The sequence below is a fragment of the Anomaloglossus baeobatrachus genome, chromosome 12, assembly GCF_048569485.1.
Source record: "Anomaloglossus baeobatrachus isolate aAnoBae1 chromosome 12, aAnoBae1.hap1, whole genome shotgun sequence".
Lineage (NCBI taxonomy): Eukaryota > Metazoa > Chordata > Amphibia > Anura > Aromobatidae > Anomaloglossus > Anomaloglossus baeobatrachus.
This window is the reverse complement of record NC_134364.1, coordinates 53,438,374-53,462,160: the sequence shown is the minus strand read 5'-3', so window position 1 is coordinate 53,462,160 and position 23,787 is coordinate 53,438,374. Positions and strand designations below refer to the sequence as shown.

General features: G+C 46.9%; 1 protein-coding gene across 1 annotated transcript in view; it reads left to right on the top strand.

The window, feature by feature from the left end:
- SPTBN5 (spectrin beta, non-erythrocytic 5) overlaps nucleotides 1-23,787 on the top strand; it is a 365,978-nt gene that overhangs the window by 292,219 nt on the left and 49,972 nt on the right. The window contains exons 46-54 of the mRNA XM_075330185.1: nucleotides 6,822-6,994; nucleotides 8,887-8,977; nucleotides 9,698-9,844; nucleotides 18,779-18,916; nucleotides 19,025-19,269; nucleotides 19,922-20,108; nucleotides 20,218-20,430; nucleotides 20,588-20,787; nucleotides 22,664-22,868. Of these exons, the coding sequence (XP_075186300.1) occupies nucleotides 6,822-6,994; nucleotides 8,887-8,977; nucleotides 9,698-9,844; nucleotides 18,779-18,916; nucleotides 19,025-19,269; nucleotides 19,922-20,108; nucleotides 20,218-20,430; nucleotides 20,588-20,787; nucleotides 22,664-22,868 (1,599 nt within the window). The remainder of the gene's footprint in view (nucleotides 1-6,821; nucleotides 6,995-8,886; nucleotides 8,978-9,697; nucleotides 9,845-18,778; nucleotides 18,917-19,024; nucleotides 19,270-19,921; nucleotides 20,109-20,217; nucleotides 20,431-20,587; nucleotides 20,788-22,663; nucleotides 22,869-23,787) is intronic.

The following is a 23,787-nucleotide window of genomic DNA, read 5'->3' as shown; positions in this document are numbered from 1 at the left end:
GCTCTGCTGCTTATCAGGCCGGCTTTATGCACTTAGGGTACCTTCACACTTTAGCGATGCAGCAGCGATCCGACCAGTGATCTGACCTGGTCAGGATCGCTGCTGCATCGCTACATGGTCGCTGGTGAGCTGTCAAACAGGGCAGATCTCACCAGCGACCAGTGACCAGCCCCCAGCCAGCAGCGACGTGCAAGCGACCCTGCGCTTGCACGGAGCCGGCGTCTGGAAGCTGCGGACACTGGTAACTAAGGTAAACATCGGGTATGGTTACCCGATGTTTACATTAGTTACCAGCGCACACCGCTTCCTTGCTCTCCTAGCTACAGTACACATCGGGTTAATTAACCCGATGTGTACTGCAGCTACATGTGCAGAGAGCAGGGAGCTGCGCACACTGCTTAGCGCTGGCTCCTTGCTCTCCTAGCTACAGTACACATCGGGTTAATTAACCCGATGTGTACAGCAGCTACATGTGCAGAGAGCCGGAGCCGGCAGCACAGGCAGCGTGAGAGCTGCGGAGGCTGGTAACTAAGGTAAATATCGGGTAACCACCTTGGTTACCCGATGTTTATCTTGGTTACAGCTTACCGCAGCTGCCAGACGCCGGCTCCTGCTCCCTGCTCGCTTCATTTGTCGCTCTCTCGCTGTCACACACAGCGATCTGTGTGTCACAGCGGGAGAGCGCCTTTGAAGAAAACGAACCAGGGCTGTGTGTAACGAGCAGCGATCTCGCAGCAGGGGCCAGATCGCTGCTCAGTGTCACACACAGCGAGATCGCTAATGAGGTCACTGCTGCGTCACAAAAAGCGTGACTCAGCAGCGATCTCGGCAGCGAGCTCGCTGTGTGTGAAGCACCCCTTATGGGTATGTTTATTTAACCTGCTGGGATTCTATTCATGCATTCATGTCTTTGTACTTTATCTGACTGTTCATTGGCATCTAATTAGCACCTCATGGTGGCTAAACTTGTTTATCTGTTTTTGACTGTGTCACCTCAGAAGTTGCTGCTTCACCAGCATCTGTATCAAGCACTGTTTATTAGTGATTAGTGAGGCTTGGATCCTATTTTATATATTTTATATATCTCTGTTATTTCAGAGTATACACTTTTATCATTGTGCTTATCCAATGCTGGTTTTTTCCATCTGTCTATGTGTAACAATTGTCAAAAATTTTACACCATGCTCTTTATGTGCAGGATGCCTTGTTCATGTTTTTGACCCAGTCCGTTATTCATTCATTTTTACTTGTGCCCTATATGTAATTGTCATCCAGTACATCTATATTGTACCTGCCGGCCTGTTTTTGCCGCTGATTCCTTTGTGCCAGTTGCTATTTATTAAACATATTTGCACTTTACTCCTTGTCCTCCAGTCTTTGTTTGATGTTCAGAGTGTGCTCAGACAGGTGCCATGCAGTGGCTTTCCTGCCTCTTTTTCATTATTTGTTCCTCTTGCATATTAATTATCTCATCTAATCTAACCTGCAGCTACATGTGCAGAGAGCAGGGAGCCGCGCACACTGAGCGCTGGCTCCCTGCTCTCCTAGCTACAGTACACATCGGGTTAATTAACCTGATGTGTACTGCAGCTACATGTCACAGTGCAGAGAGCAGGGAGCCGCGCACACTGCTTAGCGCTGGCTCCCTGCTCTCCTAGCTACAGTACACATCGGGTTAATTAACCTGATGTGTACTGCAGCTACATGTCACAGTGCAGAGAGCAGGGAGCCGCGCACACTGCTTAGCGCTGGCTCCCTGCTCTCCTAGCTACAGTACACATCGGGTTAATTAACCCGATGTGTACTGCAGCTACATGTGCAGACAGCAGGAGCCGGCGCTGGCAGCGTGAGAGCGGCGGAGGCTGGTAACGAAGGTAAATATCGGGTAACCACCTTGGTTACCCGATGTTTACCTGGGTTACAGCTTACCGCAGCTGCCAGATGCCGGCTCCTGCTCTCTGCTCACTTCATTTCGTCGCTCTCTCGCTGTCACACACAGCGATCTGTGCGTCACAGCGGGAGAGCAACGACCAAAAAATGAAGCTGGACATTCAGCAACGAGCGGGGACCTCACAGCAGGGGCCAGCTCGTTGCTGGATGTCACACACAGTGACAGCGACGGGATGTCGCTGCAACGTCACAGAAAATGGTGACGTAGCAGCGACGTCGTTGTTGCTGTGTGTGATACCACCTTTAGCAGTCAGTGTCCCGCTCCCTGCCAGCTCCGCGGCGTGAGAAGTGCGGGCATCCGCGGGGCTGGCGCGGGACACAGACTGATGCACATACACAGATGACCCATGATGACACAGAGACAGCGCGCACGGGGGGGGGGGGGGGGGGAAGGGGAGGGTACAGTTCCCAGGGCGTCAGGCAGTAAACATGATAAAGCGCTGGGGACACAGCGCTGACAGTGTATCTGACAGCAAGTGTTCCTTGCCTTATTGAACTGGACACTGAATCGGCTGGAATTCAGGGCGCACGTAGCTGGGCACAGGAGGCGGGGGAGGGAGACTACGGAGTGTGTGAGAGGTTGTGGGCAGAGTACGGGGTGCAGGGGAATGTGTGGGAGGGTGCAGGGAACGGGGGCGGTTACTCCACGCACTGTACGGCCCAGCAGGGAGGCGACATGCTGTTCCAGATTTGCATGTCAACATGGCCCTGCCCATGTAGACATGAAATGACCAGAAGCAGCAAAATCGCGGCAGGAGCGGTCACATGACCACTCTGAGCCGGGGGAGAGGGGCTGACAGCAGGGCAGGTAAGTGGTCTCTATCTACTTACCTGCCCCAATGTAGCCCAATAGTGTAATAATGAAAAAAAGTCAAAAGAAGCCGGATAACCCCTTTAATCTAAACACCAATGTCAGATTATAGTGTTTAATAAAGTCTACTTATGTATGTATCACACTTGTATTGTGATCATGACTACAAGTGGTTCTCACCTGAAACACGTAGATCTATGTTTCTTTTATGAATTATCGGTACATGTCTGTGAAATGTTATGTCTGGATTTTTAACTCTATGGATTATCCATGAAATAAAATGATCCTTGAGCTGGAATGTCTTCGTGTTAATCACTATATTTGAATACTGCTTTACCTGGCATAATTGCAGTATCAGGGACCGGGAGTTAAGGGTGCTTTACACGCTGCGACATCGCTAGCGATCTCGTTAGCGATGTAACACGCCAGATCGCAGATAAGATTTGCCGAGATCACACATGTGACCGGCGCTTTAAAATTTACCTATGTGCGATCTCGGAAAATCTTATCTGCGATCTGGTGTGTCACATCGCTAACCAGATCGGTAGCGATGTCGCAGCGTGTAAAGCACCCTTTAGTGGTGGGCATGACCAGGCATTTCCTTCCGTTCACTCTACCTGGTTAGTGAGTGCACTTCGGCTGGCCATTTTCCTGCTCAGTGGCTAAGACTGGTCGCCACCACACCACCACTGATCGACCTACTCAGTTCCTCGCCAATACTGCGAGCAAGCATCCCGCAATAAGCGGCTGCGCCCACTCACGCCTACTCACTAAATTGGCCACCACACCCGCTCACTCCGGACACTTCAAGGAGAGTACGGCCTTTAACGACTGAGGCGACAAACCCAACAAGCAGTGTACTACAAGCAGGCAACGGCGGCAGGCATGCAGAGGACGGATACGACAACCAATTATAAGCGAGCCGGGCCTGCAATATAGCGCGCGGAAGGAAATGCCGGACCACAGCCACCAACTAAGCCAAGCACATCCACTAACTTTGTCCCCGATACTGCAACTTTGACAGTTTCCTTGCTCCAGACATTTGGGATTCGATGAGAGAGTAAGCTGGATACATCTATTCTCACTACAATGTCTGCTATTCTTCCCATGATGCAGAATAACATTCTTGTGGTTTAATTGCCCCAAACCTAGTGACAGAATCCCTTTAACATCCAGTGAGTGTGATCCCTTTAAGAAAACATATAAGGCTTTTTTTCAGTATTTGCTTCTTTTTTTACAATCCAGACAGAAACCGTTATTACATCATTTCAATAACTATGAATTATCGCTCCTAACTAAGTTTATTGCTTTTTCATGTCAGTCATGTTCTTTCATTTCTAAAGCAGTAAACCAATCCGGCCCACTAGAGAAAACATTATGGCTTTTTTTTCGATCTGAATAGTGGGTGGTCTTGCTTTGGTGATTAAAATGCAATTTTACTATGACTGGTTATGAAATTAGCAGAGCAGGAACAACAAAGCGTAAGCCTGCCCTCCGTCATCATCTGTACTGGGACAACCATTCCTCTTTCAATAAAAGTGTTTTTCCATTTAAACGTTAGATCACAGAAAAAGGAAAGTGGCTGAACGTTTGTTTTGGCGGATGATGACCTTTGTGTTTTAGAAGCATGTACAGAATACTGAAGGCAAAGCAGGCTGATTTCCATATCTTTATTGCATTGTGAAACCATAAGTTCAGAAATATATTCGTAAATTGGATGGAACAACCACAAGGTTTAAGGTCCCAGAGACTTTGAAAATATGTAAGCCAACAGCGATCTCCTTCGTCTCTCCCATAAAAAGGATGAGAGCCACTGCCAGACATCTCTGGAGACCACTTATCTCTTAGACAAAAAGAGCTAGTGCTAGTAGTCAACGGAAATCTAATTAAAGAGAATCTGTCAGCAACTTTTTGCTATGTAATCTGAGAGCAGCATGATGTACGGGCTGAGATCCTGATTCCAGTGATGTATCACTTACTGGGCTGCTTGGTGCAGTTTTTATAGAATCCCTGTTTTCCCTACTGTACATGTAGCAGTGGTCATAATACTGAGCTGTGTATAACCCCGCCCACATGATTGACTAGCAGCTTCCTATGTACATTGTCAGCAAGCTGCCAATCAGTGGTGCGGGCGGACGTTCGCCGATTAGCCTGCTCTGCACGTGAGATCTAGTTAGGCAGTGAAAATCTCCTGCCAAAAAAAAAAAACCCTGATTATACTGAAACAGAGATATGCTGAGCAAAGTTCACATTCCTGTATTAGGGGTCTCTGTGGCTACTTTATGCAGCTCTCAGATTAAATAGCAAAAACCTGCTGACAGATTCCCTTTAAGACTAATTCCACATTGGAATTGGCCTCCACATTCAAAACTTTGTCATCTGAAACCTCAAAAATCTGGTTTCCAGTGAAACCCCCAGAGGAGCCATTAAATACATGAAGGCAGAATTCAAAGTATGCATCTTTGAACTCTTTGTCGTCCTTTTGAGCGGTATCCATTTTTTAAACCTAACACAAGTAATCTACCCTATTGTGTCCAGACAGACACCTTCAGGTAAAAAGTCTTCTGAAGACCATGGTTGCATATTTTGGACTCTGTGTTCCATGTTCTCAATGGCTCCAACTTGGATTCCATCCCAATCCCAATTATTTGGTGATTCTGAACCCCTTTCTTGAACAGAAAAGTTGATCGCAGTGTGAAATTAGCACAAAAAGTGAGGATATTTTTACATTTTAATTATGAATCTTTTGTTAAAGGGATCTAGATATTTACTACCACTTTCTGGCATCTAAAAGAAAGATTGAAGCAATGTGGTAAAAAGTTCTGATTTAAAAAAAAAAAATAAAAATAGAAAAAAAAAAAATACCAACCAATGTGTGTATACATGATACATGATGCCTGCACTAACAACACTCCAGGGAAGTAAAGACAAACAGGGGGAAAATTAACAAAAGGATATAGCCTGAGAACAGGCACTAGACTAGCAGAACCTTCCTCAAAGGCGGCCAGGACACAAATGACTTTGTATCTTCAGCAGAAACAAAATGGTTTAAAAGAACTGAAGTCCTCAATGGTTGATACCTTTTAATGGCTAACCATTAAAAGGTATCAACCATTGAGGACTTCAGTTCTTTTAAACCATTTTTCTTTTAATCTCTACTGGCTAACACGGTACAAAGATATATTTTACCTGTATCTTCAGCAGGGAATGCTGGGATACACCACTATTTAAAGCTGAAGGGTGTGACTACTTAGTGCAGCTGATCACTCAGCAACGAACTGCTTTGGAAAAGCTACAATAGCAAAACTGGCACTTAACCACTTCAGTGCCAGAGAGCCAGATGAGAGGCTCCAGTCCAAAGGCTGTCACTGGTCTCAACATGCAGGGAGACGATCGTGACACTTGTACTAAGGATGTATCTTTTGGATACTATTCTAATTAGAGATGTCAGTAGAAGATATGTTATGATTAAGGACTTTGTTGGCTCGAAACGCGTAATGACCGTCGGACCTATTTTCATAGATTTTGTATGTTTTTAATTGTTTGGAACTAAATGTTTGATGATTTTACTCACCCATGGACATTTCCCTACTGCCGGATATATCCACCCTTTTTTTTTTCTTTATAATAAAGGGATGTCAGCAGAAGATATGGCTCAAAGTCTTGCCTCAATGCAAATAAGAGTGAATGCAAGATCAGATTGCACTGGGTCTCTGCAACATAGGTTTACATGGTAGCTGTTTTGATCAAGAATATCGGCAGCACAGCTTCATGTTTTAGTTAGATACACTGGAACATGAAAAATGCTTACAAATATGTTTAAATTAGTGGATTACGCTATTTCATATAGACTCTATACTGATCTACGGTAGCTTTTGGATGTAAATGACGTTACTGGCGATCATATGGCTCAGCTCACGGCACCTCTGTGAACAGTTCAACACAAAAAGCTCGTACATACAGTACACTCCAAAAAGGGCTGCGTCTGACCATGCACGAGTTCTCTCCTAGAAAGGTTGTCACTCTCAATATATAAATCTAAATAGTTTTTTTCTTGCAGGACTCTGTCACCAGTGTAGAAAGCCTTCAGAACAAGCATGAGAAGTTTCAAAAGGCCCTTGATGCCCAGATGGGCAAAATTGATGAAATGGAGACATTTGCCAAACACCTAATAGACAATCAACATTACGACTCTGACAATATTGGCAATAAATGCCAGGCCGTACTGGAGAGGTAAGAATAAAGCCCCAAACAGCTTGAAAGGATTTTTTTTTCAGCTGATAGGAGATTATTGCTGTTAAATTAGTGAGTTAAAGGGGTATTCGCATCTCCAAGATCCTATCCTAATATGTAGGTATAATAATAATAATAATAATAATAATATTTGCAAATACCTCCAATCAGAAATGTAGTATAGTTCTTCTGAAAAGCTACGTATCTTACCTCATGTGCAGGGCATTGCAGGACCTTAGGTATCCAAGGTTAGGGACAGTCACTTAAGGCTACTTTACACACTGCGATATCGGTCCCGATATCGCTAGTGTGGGTACCCGCCCCCATCTGTTGCGCGACACGGGCAAATCGCTGCCCGTGCCGCACAACAGCCGTCACACATACATACCTGTCCGGTGACGTCGCTGTGACGGGCGAACCGCCTCCTTTCTAAGGGGGCGGTCCGTGCGGCGTCACAGCGACGTCACTGAACCGCCGCCCAATAGCAGCGGAGGGGCGGAGCTGAGCGGGACGTAACATCCCGCCCACCTCCTTCCTTCCTCATAGCGGCCGGGAGGCAGGTAAGGGGAGCTTCCTCGTTCCTGCGGCGTCACACGCAGCGATGTGTGCTGCCGCAGGAACGAGGAACAACCTCGTTACTGCTGCAGTAACGAGATTTGAGAATGGACCCCCATGTCGCCGATTAGCGATTTTGCACGTTTTTGCAACGATGCAAAATCGCTTATCGGTGTCACACGCAACGGCATCGCTAATGCGGCCGGATGTGCGTCACGAATTCCGTGACCCCAACGACTCCGCATTAGCGATGTCGCAGCGTGTAAAGCCCGCTTTAGTTTCTCATGGTCGTAACCATGGATACCAAAGCTGCAATGTCCTGCACATGAGGTAAGAGACATGGCTTTATCTAGAACTATACTACATTACAATAATATTCTTCTTATTACACCTACTACATATTGGGATAGGATCTTGGAGATGGGAATAACCCGTTAAGGTTACTTTCACACTGTGGTTGGAAGCATCCGCTTATAGCGTACAAACATCAAACATAGTCCTGCTCCCACTTAGGGTACTTTCACACTTGCGTTGGACGGCTTCCGTTGCTATCTGTAGCCTTGAGGAATTACGGTAACCGTTGCAGGAAACCGTTATATTCCTCAAAGACTTCTATTAGCTACGGATAGCAACGGATGGTCTTGCATTGCATCCGTCCCGCGGCGCATCAGTTGTTTTGACGCTGACCGTCAGTGACCGTTGGGCGTATGGAACGCTGCATGTAGCGTTTTTCTGCACTTGGCGGAGTGTCAAAAAAACGCAACCTGCAGGATTCCGTCGGCGTCCATTGTTTTTATAATGGACGCCTATGGTGGCGGATTCCGTTAGAATCCGTCATTTTTACGGATTTCGTTAACGCATCCGTCTTTACACAACTGCGCATGCCCAGATGTGTAAAGTCAAGGAAAAAAACCTATAACGGATTGCGTTATTTTGTACGATCCGTAGCATCCATTGTGTCTCTATATGCAACGCATCCGTTGCATGTGTCACACAACGCAATGCTACGGATCCCGTCCAACGCAAGTGTGAAACTAGCCTTACTGATACAGCGGATGAAATAATTGGAACAAGTCAACAATTTTCTAAGTACGGTAAATCTATTTCTAAAGGTGCTACTGACATGAATTTCTCACCAGATGTCGGTAACAATCCATCCAATCCACAAGGGCAAAGAAATCAAACCATAGATGTCCGTGAATTTAGTGATGTGTAATAAGGAAATAATACATGTGTTTGTGATATATATTCGTTAAAATTCCCATACCTCATCTTTTAGTTTTTGTTTTTTTTTCGTTATTTCATGGATTTTAGAGTATTATCTGTTTCCTCTCCAGAAAAAAGAAACTCCTGAACTTGTCCGAGGCTCGTAAGAAGAAACTTGAGGAGTCCAGACAGCTGCAGAAATTTCTCAAGAGCTCGTACGAGGTCTGGTCATGTAAAAAGCTCATATAGTCATTAAAATACTCCACAATAACACAAATCTCAGGGGTCCGATGCCCGCAGCAGAGGAACCAGAGTAGTATGATCAGAAGTGTAATTTCACTTTGTGATTATCTCTTCAGCTGAACACTTTTAATTAATTTTGACCCCTATTATCTAGAGCTGATCTCGCTTGCAGACATCGCCTTTTGTTCTATACGATCCAACATTTTGTGTTTTACCTAGACCGCCCATTATTTTCTCCAAGAACGGTCTAATACTTAACTTTCCTGTATTGGTAATGAAGGGGAAGTCAACACTTGCCGCCAGATTCTCCATATGACTTAGAGACCCTCTGTAACTGATCGCTAGGGATCTGACCATTGGGACCAACAGAAATCCCCAAAACAGGGTTCTTCAGGTACCCATGGTCAACGTCTACTCCATGGATCATCTAAGGATCGCTGAAAGGGCCAAGCATTGGCCTCAGATTTGTTCCTACAGTCCCGTAAACCATAAATGGAGCCAAGGTTGACCATGCGGACCTCCACTATGATCCAAAGGGGGTTAACTTATTCAGGAGCCAGCTATGCTCACCGATAAAGGATGTGACGCCAAACGATCCAACTCTTATTGCACATTTATTTTTTTATCCAAAAGTACATTTGTGTCCTTTATGAGATACCATAATTACCGAGCATATCATATATTCATCTTTGATGCTAGGTGGGTGCCTGGATGCTTGAGAAGAACAGCATTGCCATGGATGACAGCTGGAGAGACCCCAGCAACCTTCAGACCAAACTACAGAAACATCAAACCTTTGAGGCAGAGATTAAAGCAAATCGCAATCGACTGGATGGCATAAGAGCTGTAAGGAAATGATAGCAGTGGTTTGTATATAGATGAAGGTGTCCAGAAATGTGTACCTGATTAATTGCATTGATATTGATGAGAAAAAATAGGGATTTGGGTAAATAAAAAAATTCGGCATCCTTTAGAAATGCACATTTTAGCAAAAAGCATGAGCATTTTAAACTTGAAAAGTTAAGGAACTGAGTATTGGTTGAATGAATATATAAAACTAGCTGTAGTACCCGGGCGTTGCCCAGGATAATAACTGTCTCTCTCCTAGTCTCTGTCTGTGTGTCGCTGTCTGTCTGTCTGTGTCTTTCTTTGTCTGTCTGTGTCTATGTCTCTGTCTGTTTCTATCTCTCTGTCTGTATTTGTATCAGTCTATCTGTCTCCATCTCTGTATCTGTCTATCTCTGTGTCTGTCTCTGTGTGTTTCTGTCTGTCTCTCTCCCCGTCTGTCTCTTTCCCTGTCTGTCTTTGTCTGTCTTGTTGCCCGCTCTGTCTCGTTGCCCGCTCTGTCTCGTTGCCCGGTCTGTCTCGTTGCCCGGTCTGTCTCGTTGCCCGGTCTGTCTCGTTGCCCGGTCTGTCTCGTTGCCCGGTCTGTCTCGTTGCCCGGTCTGTCTCGTTGCCCGGTCTGTCTCGTTGCCCGGTCTGTCTCGTTGCCCGGTCTGTCTCGTTGCCCGGTCTGTCTCGTTGCCCGGTCTGTCTCGTTGCCCGGGCTGTCTCGTTGCCCGGGCTGTCTCGTTGCCCGGGCTGTCTCGTTGCCCGGGCTGTCTCGTTGCCCGGGCTGTCTCGTTGCCCGGGCTGTCTCGTTGCCCGGGCTGTCTCTTTCCAGGGCTGTCTCTTTGCCCGTCTGTCTGTCTGTCTGTCTCTCTTTATCCGTCTCCACACCGACATATTACCTCACACGTAAGCTTCTTATACAAACAGTTTATTTTGTTCCTATAGCAACCACTGACAGTTGCTATTAATAGCCTGTAGCTCCCACCTCCATTCAGTGTAATGGAGGCAGGATTTTGGAGAGTAACTGTAAAGTGTGGGGTTAAATTTTCCCGTCAAAACAGTCTATGACGTTACCTGAGTCACATTAGGCGTCTGTGCAAAATTTCGTGATTATTAATGCAACGGTGCAAATTACTATAGCGGACATACACATACACACACACACACACACACACACACACACACACACACACACACACACACACACACACACACACACACACACACACTGAGCTTTATATATTAGATGTCTTGACAAATTACAAAGCGAACTTAATGCCAGGAAAAATGGTCAGTGATTTGTTGGGGGCTAAATCTGAGACTATACTACTAAGATCGGTATCGAAGATTAAAGGTTCCCATAGACTATAGAAAGCTGCCGGCTGAAAAATTGTGTGACCAACTGTTATCTCCCCCAGACACAGGAACGTTCAGCTCAGTAGCAGTTTATACTTGTGCCGAACACAAGTATTGGCCATTGGAATTTCAATGTGCCGATCTTCAGTGGAGAGTTGATCAGCCTCCATATACAATACTCTTGGCCAATCCTGTTGACGTTCGTGGTTTTGGCTTTCTTCAGGCTAATGTGTATACGGGATTTTGGGTAATCTAGATGAGATTAAGACAAGATTGGACAAAAGATAAAATTTTCACACTTAAGAATAAATGTAGACATTAGAGGGAACAGAAATCTAGGGTTAGTCTAGCGATTTTTATTTTTTTTTGTTGACCAAGCACAAGTAGATGTCTCATCAAAACCGCATTCAGTGACAACCAGACAGAAATATTGCCTTTTTTTGTCTTCTAATTTTAAAAAATTCAGCGTGTTAGAAAACTGTATCGAGTTACCATGGTTTTCTTTGTCGCTCCTAATTGGGAGACCCAGACAATTGGGTGTATAGCTATGCCTCCGGAGGCCACACAAAGTATTACACTAAAAGTGTAAAGCCCCTCCCCTTCAGCCTATACACCCCCCGTACTGCTACGGGCTCATCAGTTTTTATGCTTTGTGCGGAGGAGGTCAGACATCCACGCATAGCTCCACAGCTTAGTCAGCAGCAGCTGCTGACTATGTCGGATGGAAGAAAAGAGGGCCCATGACAGGGCCCCCAGCATGCTCCCTTCTCACCCCACTCTTGTCGGCGGTGTTGTTAAGGTTGAGGTATCCATTGCGGGTACGGAGGCTGGAGCCCACATGCTGTTTTCCTTCCCCATCCCTCAATTAGGGCTCTGGGTGAAGTGGGATCCCATCGGTCTCCAGGCACAGGAGACCGTGCTCCATCCACAGCTCCTGAGGACCCTGCTGGATAGGAGCCGAGTATCGTTCAGGGACATGGCCCTGCTACTTGGAGGTACGCTGTGTCCCCGTGGGGACCGCGCACAGCAACACTCCAGCATTGCTGGGTGTGCTAGTGCACCGGGGACAGCAGCGCTGGCTGCATTTGTGCCACTATAGACTTCAGCGTCGCTGAGTGTGTTTGTGTCTTTCTTCCCGCCCCCAGCCCTGCCAGTCAGGGGAAGGGCGGGACGCTGTACAGGTCGGCAGCACTGAGGGCTGGAGCATGCTTTGCATACTCCACCCCCCTCACTCTGCACAGTGGGGCACCAGTTCCCGCACTTTTCTGGGTCACGCCCACGGCTCCCTCCTCTCCCCAGGACGCTGGCAGCCATTCCTCTCAGCTCTGCTAACGCTGGAGAGGAGAGACAAGCTCAAAGAGACCCAGGCAGGAATTCTGGTGCCCACACAAACGCTTTGCGCAGGCGGTAAGCAGCACCTGTGGTGCTGGCCCCACTAGTGCAGAAGTGTATTTATAGTTTATATGATTATAGTCTATACTTTACACTGTAGGGTGCACTGTTGATTTGTGGCTATATACCCTCCTGTATTGCTCAGAGGAGACAACAGCATGTCGTCCACAAATAGCAAGGGTGCCAAGGCACTGACTTACTATGCTGCCTGTGCAGCATGTACGGCTATACTGCCGGCAGGTTCCACTGACCCTCATTGTGTGCAATGCTCGGCCCCTGTGGCACTTTCTCAGCCGGAGCCTCTGCTAGGGGTGGCCCAGGGAGAACCACCTGTTAACACTGTCCAGGTGACAGGGACGGAGTTTGCAGTTTTTACTGAAAGACTTTCTGAGACTATGGCTAAGATATTAGAAGCCTTGCAGTCCAGGCCGGCATCTCAAGCCATGGGCACTGTGCAATCATTGCACCCTGGTCCCCCTCAGTTGGAACAGCAATGTCTTCCTGGGGTGTCTCATGGATCCCAGGGTGAGGTCTCTGACACGGACCGCAGCCCCAGACCGACTAAGCGAGCTCGCTATGAAATTCCCTCAACATCATCACAATGTTCAGGGTCTCAGCGAGAGGACTCTCTGTATGATGAAGCGGAGGTAGCTGATCAGGATTCTGATCCTGAAGCCGCTCTCAACCTTGATACTCCTGATGGGGACGCCATAGTGAATGATCTTATTGCGTCCATCAATGAAATGTTGAATATTTCTCCCTCAGCTCCTCCAGTGGAGGAGTCAGCTTCTCAGCAGGAGAAATTCCGTTTCAGGTTTCCCAAGCGTACAAAGAGTATGTTTCTGGACCACTCTGACTTCAGAGAGGCAGTCCAGAAACACCGAGCTTATCCAGATAAGCGTTTTTCCAAGCGCCTTAAGGATACACGTTACCCTTTTCCCCCTGACGTGGTCAAGGGCTGGACTCAGTGTCCCAAGGTGGATCCTCCAATCCCCAGACTGGCGGCTAGATCCATAGTTGCAGTGGAAGATGGAGCTTCACTCAAGGATGCCACTGACAGACAGATGGAGCTCTGGTTGAAATCCATCTATGAAGCTATCGGCGCGTCTTTTGCTCCAGCAATCGCAGCCGTATGGGCACTCCAAGCTATCTCAGCTGGTCAGGCGCAAATTGACGCACTCACACGTACGTCTGCGCCGCAGGTGGCGTCCATAACCTCTCAAACGTCGGCATTTGCGTCCTACGCTATTAATGCTGTCCTGGACTCTGCGACCCGTACGGCGGTTGCAGCCGTCAATTCGGTGGCAATACGCAGGGCCTTGTGGCTGCGGGAATGGAAGGCAGATTCGGCTTCCAAAAAGTGCTCAACTGGATTGCCATTTTCTGGCGGCCGTTTGTTTGGTGAGAGATTGGATGAAATCATCAAACAATCCAAGGGAAAGGAAACATCCTTACCCCAGGCCAAACCAAAAACACCCCAACAGAGGAGGGGACAGTCGAGGTTTCGGTCCTTTCGGGGTACGGGCAGGTCCCAATTCTCCTCGTCCAAAAGGCCTCAGAAGGATCAGAGGAACTCCGACGCATGGCGGTCTAAATCACGCCCTAAAAAGACCGCCGGAGGTGCCGCTACCAAGGCGGCTTCCTCATGACTTACGGCCTCCTCACACCGCATCCTCGGTCGGTGGCAGGCTCTCCCGCTTTTGCGACACCTGGCTGCCACAAGTAAAAGACCGTTGGGTGAGAGACATTTTGTCTCACGGTTACAGGATAGAGTTCAGCTCTCGTCCTCCGACTCGATTCTTCAGAACATCTCCGCCTCCCGAGCGAGCCGAGGCTCTTCTGCAGGCGGTGGGCATTCTGAAGGCAGAAGGAGTGGTGGTCCCGGTTACTCTTCAGCAACAGGGTCACGGTTTCTACTCCAACCTGTTTGTGGTTCCAAAGAAGGACGGGTCCTTCCGTCCTGTTTTGGACCTAAAACTGCTCAACAAACACGTAAGGACCAGGCGGTTCCGGATGGAATCCCTCCGCTCCGTCATCGCCTCAATGTCCCAAGGAGATTTCCTAGCATCGATCGATATCAAGGATGCTTATCTCCACGTACCAATTGCTCCAGAGCATCAGCGCTTCTTGCGCTTCGCCATAGGAGACGAACACCTTCAGTTCGCGGCACTGCCGTTCGGCCTGGCGACAGCCCCAAGGGTTTTCACCAAGGTCATGGCTACAGTAGTTGCGGTCCTCCACTCTCAGGGTCACTCAGTGATACCTTACTTAGACGATCTGCTGGTCAAGGCACCCTCTCAAGAGGCATGCCAACACAGCCTCAACGTTACTCTGGAGATTCTCCAGAGTTTCGGGTGGATCATCAATTTTCCAAAGTCAAATCTGACACCGGTCCAATCACTGACATATCTTGGCATGGAGTTTCATACTCTTCCAGCGATAGTGAAGCTTCCGCTGGACAAACAGCGTTCACTACAGACAGGGGTACAATCTCTCCTTCAAGGTCGGTCACACCCCTTGAGGCGCCTCATGCACTTCCTGGGGAAGATGGTGGCAGCAATGGAATCAGTCCCTTTCGCGCAGTTTCACCTGCGTCCTCTTCAATGGGACATCCTACGCAAGTGGGACAGGAGGCCGACGTCCCTAGACAGGAACGTCTCCCTCTCTCAAGCAACCAAAGCTTCCCTTCGGTGGTGGCTTCTTCCCACCTCATTATCGAAAGGAAAATCCTTCCTACCCCCATCCTGGGCGGTGGTCACGACGGACGCGAGCCTGTCAGGGTGGGGAGCAGTTTTTCTCCACCACAGGGCTCAGGATACGTGGACTCAGCAAGAGTCCTCACTTCAGATCAATGTTCTGGAGATCAGGGCAGTGTATCTTGCCCTAAAAGCGTTCCAGCAGTGGCTGGAAGGCAAGCAGATCCGAATTCAGTCGGACAACTCCACAGCAGTGGCTTACATCAACCACCAAGGTGGGACACGCAGTCGGCAAGCCTTCCAGGAAGTCCGGCGGATTCTGCTGTGGGTGGAAGCCACAGCATCCACCATATCCGCAGTTCACATCCCGGGCGTAGAAAACTGGGAAGCAGACTTTCTCAGTCGCCAGGGCATGGACGCAGGGGAATAGTCCCTTCACCCGGACGTGTTTCAGGAGATCTATTGCCGCTGGGGGATGCCGGACGTCGACCTAATGGCGTCACGGCACAACAACAAGGTCCCAACATTCATGGCTCGATCTCAAGATCACAGAGCTCTGGCGGCAGACGCCTTAGTTCAGGATTGGTCGCAGTTTCAGCTTCCTTATGTGTTTCCTACTCTGGCTCTGTTGCCCAGAGTGTTACGCAAGATAAGGGCCGACTGCCGCCGCGCCATCCTCGTCGCTCCAGACTGGCCGAGGAGGTCGTGGTACCCGGATCTGTGGCATCTCACGGTCGGCCAACCGTGGGCACTGCCAGACCGACCAGATTTGCTATCTCAAGGGCCGTTTTTCCATCTGAATTCTGCGGCCCTCAACCTGACTGTGTGGCCATTGAGTCCTGGATCCTAGCGTCTTCAGGATTATCTCAAGAGGTCATTGCCACTATGAGACAGGCTAGGAAACCAACGTCCGCCAAGATTTCCTCCCTAAGGTGGTATCCCCTTTTCATCTCAATCAGGACATCTCCTTACCCTCGTTTTGTCCTCATCCAGTTCACCAATGTGAAAAGGATTTGCACTGGTTAGATCTGGTGAGAGCACTCAGACTCTACATTTCTCGTACGGCGCCCCTGCGCCGCTCCGATGCACTCTTTGTCCTTGTCGCTGGCCAGCGTAAAGGGACACAAGCTTCCAAATCAACCCTGGCTCGGTGGATCAAGGAACCAATTCTCGAAGCTTACCGTTCCTCGGGGCTTCCGGTTCCCTCAGGACGGAAGGCCCATTCTACCAGGGCCGTGGGAGCGTCCTGGGCCTTGCGACACCAGGCTACGGCTCAGCAGGTGTGTCAGGCAGCTACCTGGTCGAGCCTGCACACTTTCACGAAACACTATCAGGTGCATACCTATGCTTCGGCAGATGCCAGCCTAGGTAGGCGAGTCCTTCAGGCGGCAGTTGCCCACCTGTAGGACGGAGCCGTTACGGCTCTATTATGAGGTATTATTTACCCACCCAGGGACTGCTTTTGGACGTCCCAATTGTCTGGGTCTCCCAATTAGGAGCGACAAAGAAGAAGGGAATTTTGTTTACTTACCGTAAATTCCTTTTCTTCTAGCTCCAATTGGGAGACCCAGCACCCGCCCCTGTTTTTGTATACACATGTTGTTCATGTTAAATGGTTTCAGTTCTCCGATATTCCTTCGGATTGAATTTACTTTAAACCAGTTTATAATTTTTTCCTCCTTCTGGCTTTTGCACCAAAACTGATGAGCCCGTAGCAGTACGGGGGGTGTATAGGCTGAAGGGGAGGGGCTTTACACTTTTAGTGTAATACTTTGTGTGGCCTCCGGAGGCATAGCTATACACCCAATTGTCTGGGTCTCCCAATTGGAGCTAGAAGAAAAGGAATTTACGGTAAGTAAACAAAATTCCCTTCTTTATGGAATTTTAAGCTTTAGTTTGTGTTACATCAAATTAATGGAAAGATTATTGGATCAGTCCCTTTTAGGTTAAAGGGAACCTGTCACCAGATTTGGGCCCTATAAGCTGCGGTCACCACCAGTAGGCTCTTATATACAGCATTCTAACATGCTGTATATAAGAGTCCAGGCGGCTGTGTAGAACATAAAAAACACTTTATAATACTCACCTAGGGGGTTGGTGCGATGCAAACTGGTTAGATGGGTGTCTCTGTTCTCCGGGACCGGTGCCTCCTCTTCCCGCCATCTTTGTCCTCCTTCTTCTGAAGCCGGCGTGCATGATGCATCCTACGTCATTCACTCTCGCCGGCATTGAAGTCCCGCGCAGGGGCACTTTTTTGTATTGTATGCGCCTGCGCAGGACCTCAATACCGGCCTGTGTGCATGATGTAGGATGCATCCTACACCAATGCTTCAGAAGAAGGAGGACTAAAATGGCCGAAAGAGGAGGTGCCGGTCCCAGAGAACAGAACCACCCATCTGACCAGTTTGCACCACACCAGCCCCCTAGGTGAGTATTATAAAGTGTTTTTTATGTTCTACACAGCGGCCTGGGCTCTTATATACAGCATGTTAGAATGCTGTATATAAGAGCCCACTGGTGGTGGCCACAGCTTATAGTCACCAAATCTGGTGACAGGTTCCCTTTAAGTTCACACCAGGCTGATACACAGCAGAAATTTCTAAGGCTATGTGTCCACGGTAGAATGTTGCTGCGGATTTTTCTGCATGAAAATCCGCGACTTTCGCGGCAAATCCGCACCTTTTCAAAGGTGCGGATTTACCGCGGAATTGCCGCGGATTTTTTTTTTTCCCAATTCTATAGCCAAAATCCGGATCAAAATCCGCAACAATAATTGACATGTTGCAGATTTTTCCAGATCAAAATCCACGGCAAATCCGCCGCGGAAAAATCCGCAGCATGGACACAGCATTTCCAAAATGCCATTGAAATGGCTTGGAAGTGCCGCTGCTGCAGATTTTCGGAAAATCCGCGGCTTTTCCGCGAGAAATCCGCGGCAAAATCCGCGCATTTTCCGCAGCGTGGACACATGGCCTAAAAGGATTTTAGTTATTGGAACAGGCTCTCAGAAATCCATGCACATACTAAGAAAACAAGCCCATTCCGATGAACTGGATGGAATTTCCTGTTTGTAAATATACCTGTATCTGTAATTAATCCACTACATGTGACTATACCCTTATGGTCTACTTTACAGGAGGAGATAAAATGTCACTAAATCCCTGTTCCTTTTTGTTATCAATTTTAAGAGTGTTTTAGAATTTAAAGGGGATTACTGTAAAAATCAGACTGGGGGCACTGTTTAGATCCTATTATCACTAGTAATTGGCGAGTAGTAACTATTCATGTTTGGATAATTCATAATGAACACCAAAGTACTATTCTGGCATTGATAGCAAATAACAAACCTAATGCAAGTTAATGGGGAACCTGAGCATTTTTCTTGCCGAGATGAATACTGGAATAGTACTCTGTATGCGATAAGTATTATCCGAACACGAATAGTTACTATTCGCCCATCGCTAATTATCATACACACTTTGCTCAGTGATCTTGAATTTTTCAGGACGGGGAGAAGATGCTGCAATCCAATCATTATGCTTCTGATATCATCCAAACAAGGCTTGATGAGATGGAGGAACTCTGGGTTGAGCTGTTGGAAAAATGTACAGAAAAGGCAAACAAACTCCAGGCTGCCTACAAGGTGACGGCATAATGTTGGCTAGTCCATTTTCCAGTTGTGAAGCTCATGTCTTTTTATTTTAAAGCCATGAATTATAAGCTGGGCACTCCTCTATCTTGAATTATTCAGGCACTCCAATTTCAGCGAAGTTTAGAGGACATTGAAAAGTGGTTGGACCAAGTGGAAGCCAGGCTGGAAGCTGCCAATAAAGGTAAAGAGCTCATGACACTTGAGAAACTTGGAGAGCTCGAAGAAAACATCACTAGCCACGGAGAGAGACTCCAAGGTCTGGCAGATAAAACCCGTGAATTCCGACAGGAGGGTCACTTCCTGGCAGATGAAATAGAAGACAGAGTTCGGATTCTAGTTCACAGGTTTGTCATCAGTTCTGACTTTATACTGTCTGGTTTTGTTTTTGGGATATACTATGCCAGTATTTACATTTTTTTATTCTAATAATTATTCTATATTTGGGGCATATTATCTATCCGGTTTCCCCGAAAATAAGAATCGTTCCCAAAATATGCCCTAGTAGGATTTTTAGGGCTTTTTTGAGTATATTTAAAATATAAGCCCTAGTTGCCGGTCGGTTAGGAAATCTCATAGCAGCTAAAAAAGTTAAAGAATACAGCATGACTTTTCATCAAAGAAAGCAGACATTCCTAATAGAAAGCAGACACCCCCAAAAGAAAGTAGACCCCCTCTCCCCCTATCAAAAAGAACCCAAACAGTTACAGTTGGAAAGTGCCTATGGTGGATGGGCTCTCACACAGAGATCGGGTACCAGTATCACTCCGTGCGAGTGTTACTGCTTCCAGTCACCAGGGGGAGCCATCCGCTCTGAAATGGTAATACTAAACAATGTGCCAATTGGTGGATGATTATCTGAAAACAGTGTCTTATGAAAAGTTGATTCCATCACCGTAGATTCTGGTACTGGCATAAGTGCTCTATAGGATCACAATGCAAATATCCAAACAGGCTCCCTTTAAAAAAAAATAAAAAATGCTGGTTTCTTTTCATCAGATACAAGAGCCTTAATGAGCCGTTGCAGGAGTGCAGAGCCAATATAGAAGGCCGGAAATTATTAGATCAGTTTTTCCGCGATATTGATGATGAACTTGCATGGATCGAAGACAAGATGCCACTTGCCTCATCTAAGGAGTGCGGCCAGTCGCTGACCACTGCTCAGGCTTTACTAGAAAAGCACCAGGTAACACCATCAAAGCTTTGTGAAATAAATCTTGCATTATAGTGCACATATAGTGTTGGAGAGGGACTTCTATTCCTCATCTATAAGGTTTACACATTCTGATTGGCAGAACTTAGAAAATGAAATCAGCAGTCGAGAAGCATTGACTAAAGCAGTGATGGGCACTGGGCGGAAATTGGTGAGAGGAAACCATTTTGCCAGCCATGAGATCGACAATCGATTACGACAGCTGGAAGTGGCTGCAGAAACTCTAAAAGCTGAAGCAGAAAGGAGACGAAAGCGGCTGACGCAGGCCTGCGAGGCACAGCAGTTTTTGACAGAGGTGAGCTCTTAGAAAATACTAAATGTAATGGTTGTGAATGTGGTAATATGCCCTCTGAGACCGAATCCTATGGCCACTTGTTTGTATACTGGTTACACTGTATTTATTCTTGATCTGAAACCCTTGAAATGCCTCTTATTATCTTCTCTACTTTCAGCTCTTAGAAGCAGAAGTATGGCTGGCAGAGAGGGGGATTATAATTAAGTCAACGGACAGTGGAAAAAATGAAGAATCCGCCCAAGCACTAGTGCGGAAATTAGATACCACCATACGGGACCTTGAAGGCTTCTCCCCAAGAATCAACAAGCTGAAAGACACTGGAAAAAGTCTGGAGAGTGATATTGAAAATCCAGAAAGGTATCACAGATGTTATGTGCAAATGAGCAGCCCATTGGGGAAATGGAGATGCCTACTTTTTAATTTAAATAAATGGATGGATTCACACAATACACTGACGTGGGCTTCAACCTGTAGCCTTCCAGGTGTAGTGATACTACAGAAGTGTATAGATCCAGATTTGTCATCTATGGGCCATAGCTTGTGTTCTTATACAAGCCTAAAGGTTTTCAGGGGCGCACATTACATTTTTAGGGAGACTTGCGAAGACTCTATTCAAATTACAACTGAAAACATTCAGTTTTTCACCAGTTTCCCCTTCATGATGCATTATATTTAACCCTGAAAGGAACTCTGTCTCTGTCAGCAGATTACAGCAAGGTAAACTGAAGATAGCATGCTGCAGGTGTTAGGGTACCGTCTCACTAAACGACGTACCACCGATTCCGACCACGATACGACCTGGTCAGGATCGCTGGTGCATCGCTACATGGTCGCTGGTGAGCTGTCAATCAGGCAGATCTCACCAGCGACCAGCCACCAGCAACTCGTGTAACGATGCTGCGCTTGGTAACCAGGGTAAATATCGGGTAACTAAGCAAAGCGCTTTGCTTGGTTACCCGATATTTACCCTGGTTACCAGCATACACTGCTTAGCGCTGGCTCCCTGCACACATAGCCAGGGTACACATCGGGTTACTAAGCAAAGCGCTTTGCTTAGTTACCCGATATTTACCCTGGCTACGTGTGCAGGGAGCCAGCGCTAAGCGGTGTACACTGGTAACCAGGGAAAATATCGGGTAACCAAGCAAAGTGCTTTGCTTAGTTACCCGATAATTAGCCTGGTTACCAGGATACACCGCTTACACAGAATTGGTGCTCGTTGGTCTCCCGCCGTCAAACACGCCGATGTGTGCTGCACAGCGGGAGACCAAGGAGCAAAAAATGAACCAGAACAGTGTGTAACGATCAGCGATTTCACAGCAGGGGCCAGGTCACTGCTTAGTGTCACACACACACACACTGCTTAGGTCACAAAACTTGTGACTCAGCAGTGATCTCTCTAGGGATCTCGCTATTTGAGAAGTACCCCTTAAAACAGAGATTTCAGCCCTGCCTCTATGGTTTTTGTTTTTTTGTTTACCTGCAATGTTAACTTAAGCCTCTTATCTTTATCATTAGTGGGTTTCAGCAGGGAGTGAGTTAAAGTTCAACTCCGCCCCCCTTTTGTGATTAGCACCAATTGTCTATGGAAATGTGCACTGAAAGCCTGGTGTATGTGAGGGCAGCTCAGAGCTCTGCTACACTCAAAATTTAAAATCTTTCACTGTGTCAGAAGGGCTGCAGCTACTAATCTAAGTGATACATCATTGAACTCAGGATCTCTTTCCTACATCATGCTGCTCTCAGATGAGGTAGCAATAATCTCCTGACAGATTCCCTTTAAGAGTATTCCAGTCCTATAAAGTGATTTTATATCACCTGCACTCACTTTACGATTTGTATAGTCCAGTGTTTCTCAACTCCATTCCTCAGGACCCACCAACAAATCGTGTTTTCAGGGTTTCCTAAATGTTGCACAGGTGATGGAATTATTCTCTGTCTAATATTGAGGAAAACCTGAAAACATGATCTGTTGATGGGTCTTGAGGACTGGAGTTGAGAAACACTGGTATAGTCCATATTGATCATAAGAGTGAAGGGACCACAGCTCTGGTAAAGTGTTGCAGCTACTGTACTTCACGGCTTTTTTGTGGGTTTTCTTTCTTTTTTTTGCACCGGTGTGCTGCACTTTTTGGCTATATGTCAATTTGTCCTAATGTGATATCTGAAATGTGTTTGTTTTTTTTCTGTTAAATTGAACTGGAGAGAAGTACATTTTAAATTTTTCTTGTAGTTCAATAGTGATCCCAAAACTGCAGTCTGTTCTGAGGGAATATCACTCCCTGCTGGAGAAAGCCGAGCTGCGCAGAGGTCAGTTACAGCAGCAATATCAGCTGTTCCAGTATCTAAAAGAAGCGGATACCGTAGAGGCCTGGCTGCTGAGCAAGAAGACTGCAGCTGAATCTGAAGACTTTGGACAAGATCTGGAAGGCTTTAAGGTAAAAGAATACATATCTAAGTGCAGGAATCATTGTGCTGCACAAGGAGTACACAGAATTTGCTTAAGGGGATTTATCTTCTTAAGTCAGTAAAAAGTTAACAATTTTGCATTTTACCTCTTACTAAAAATCGTCCCTGTTCTAGAGACAATTTTAATTCTATAGTTTGCTGCTTGTTGCCTAGGTTATCAGCCACCTTTGCAGTCTATCAGTGGTGGCGGGTTTCCTACACAAGGTCTTTGCTATACAGTTTGCAAGTGCTGCTCTAAAGCTTCAGTGCCCCTGCGCTCCTCCGATCCTGCAGAGATAAAGTTACCTGTGGTTGCAGAATGAGAAAGTGTATTGTTCAACTCAGTGGCTCAGTCACGCCGTTGGTTGGAACGGTTAATCATTAGGGGAGTCCAGTATCCCCAGCAAACAGGAAGCCGGGAGACAGGCTGGAGAGCGGTGCATCCCTAACGATAGAAAACAAGACAAACCCTTTAAGGTCTGACAGGTAAACAATTGATCATTTAGATTCACTAGATATGAGTAGATTGCTTTGCGCAATGCTGCGCCACGTTATAGGTTTGTGCTCTCTGGCCGGAGTCAAGAGGAACGCAAATGTAATCAGCTTCAGGTTTCCCCGGTATGACGCCTTGATTAACCGGCCTGGCATGATGTAATTTGTGCATCCCACTAGTGAAGGCATGCCAGCCCGGCTAATCATAAGCCGAGCCTGGGATCATGGAAGTTGGGGAAAATTCGAGCTGCTCCTATGCACAGCCATAGAGCACTGACGTGAACTGGGGTTGCGTGAAGCGATCTGCTCATCTTTAAAGGGGACCAACCACCAGGATTTTCATATATAAAGTAAAGCCAGTGCTATACTGGCGATATCATGCTGATTCTAAACTTACCATTACTTGTGAGATCACAT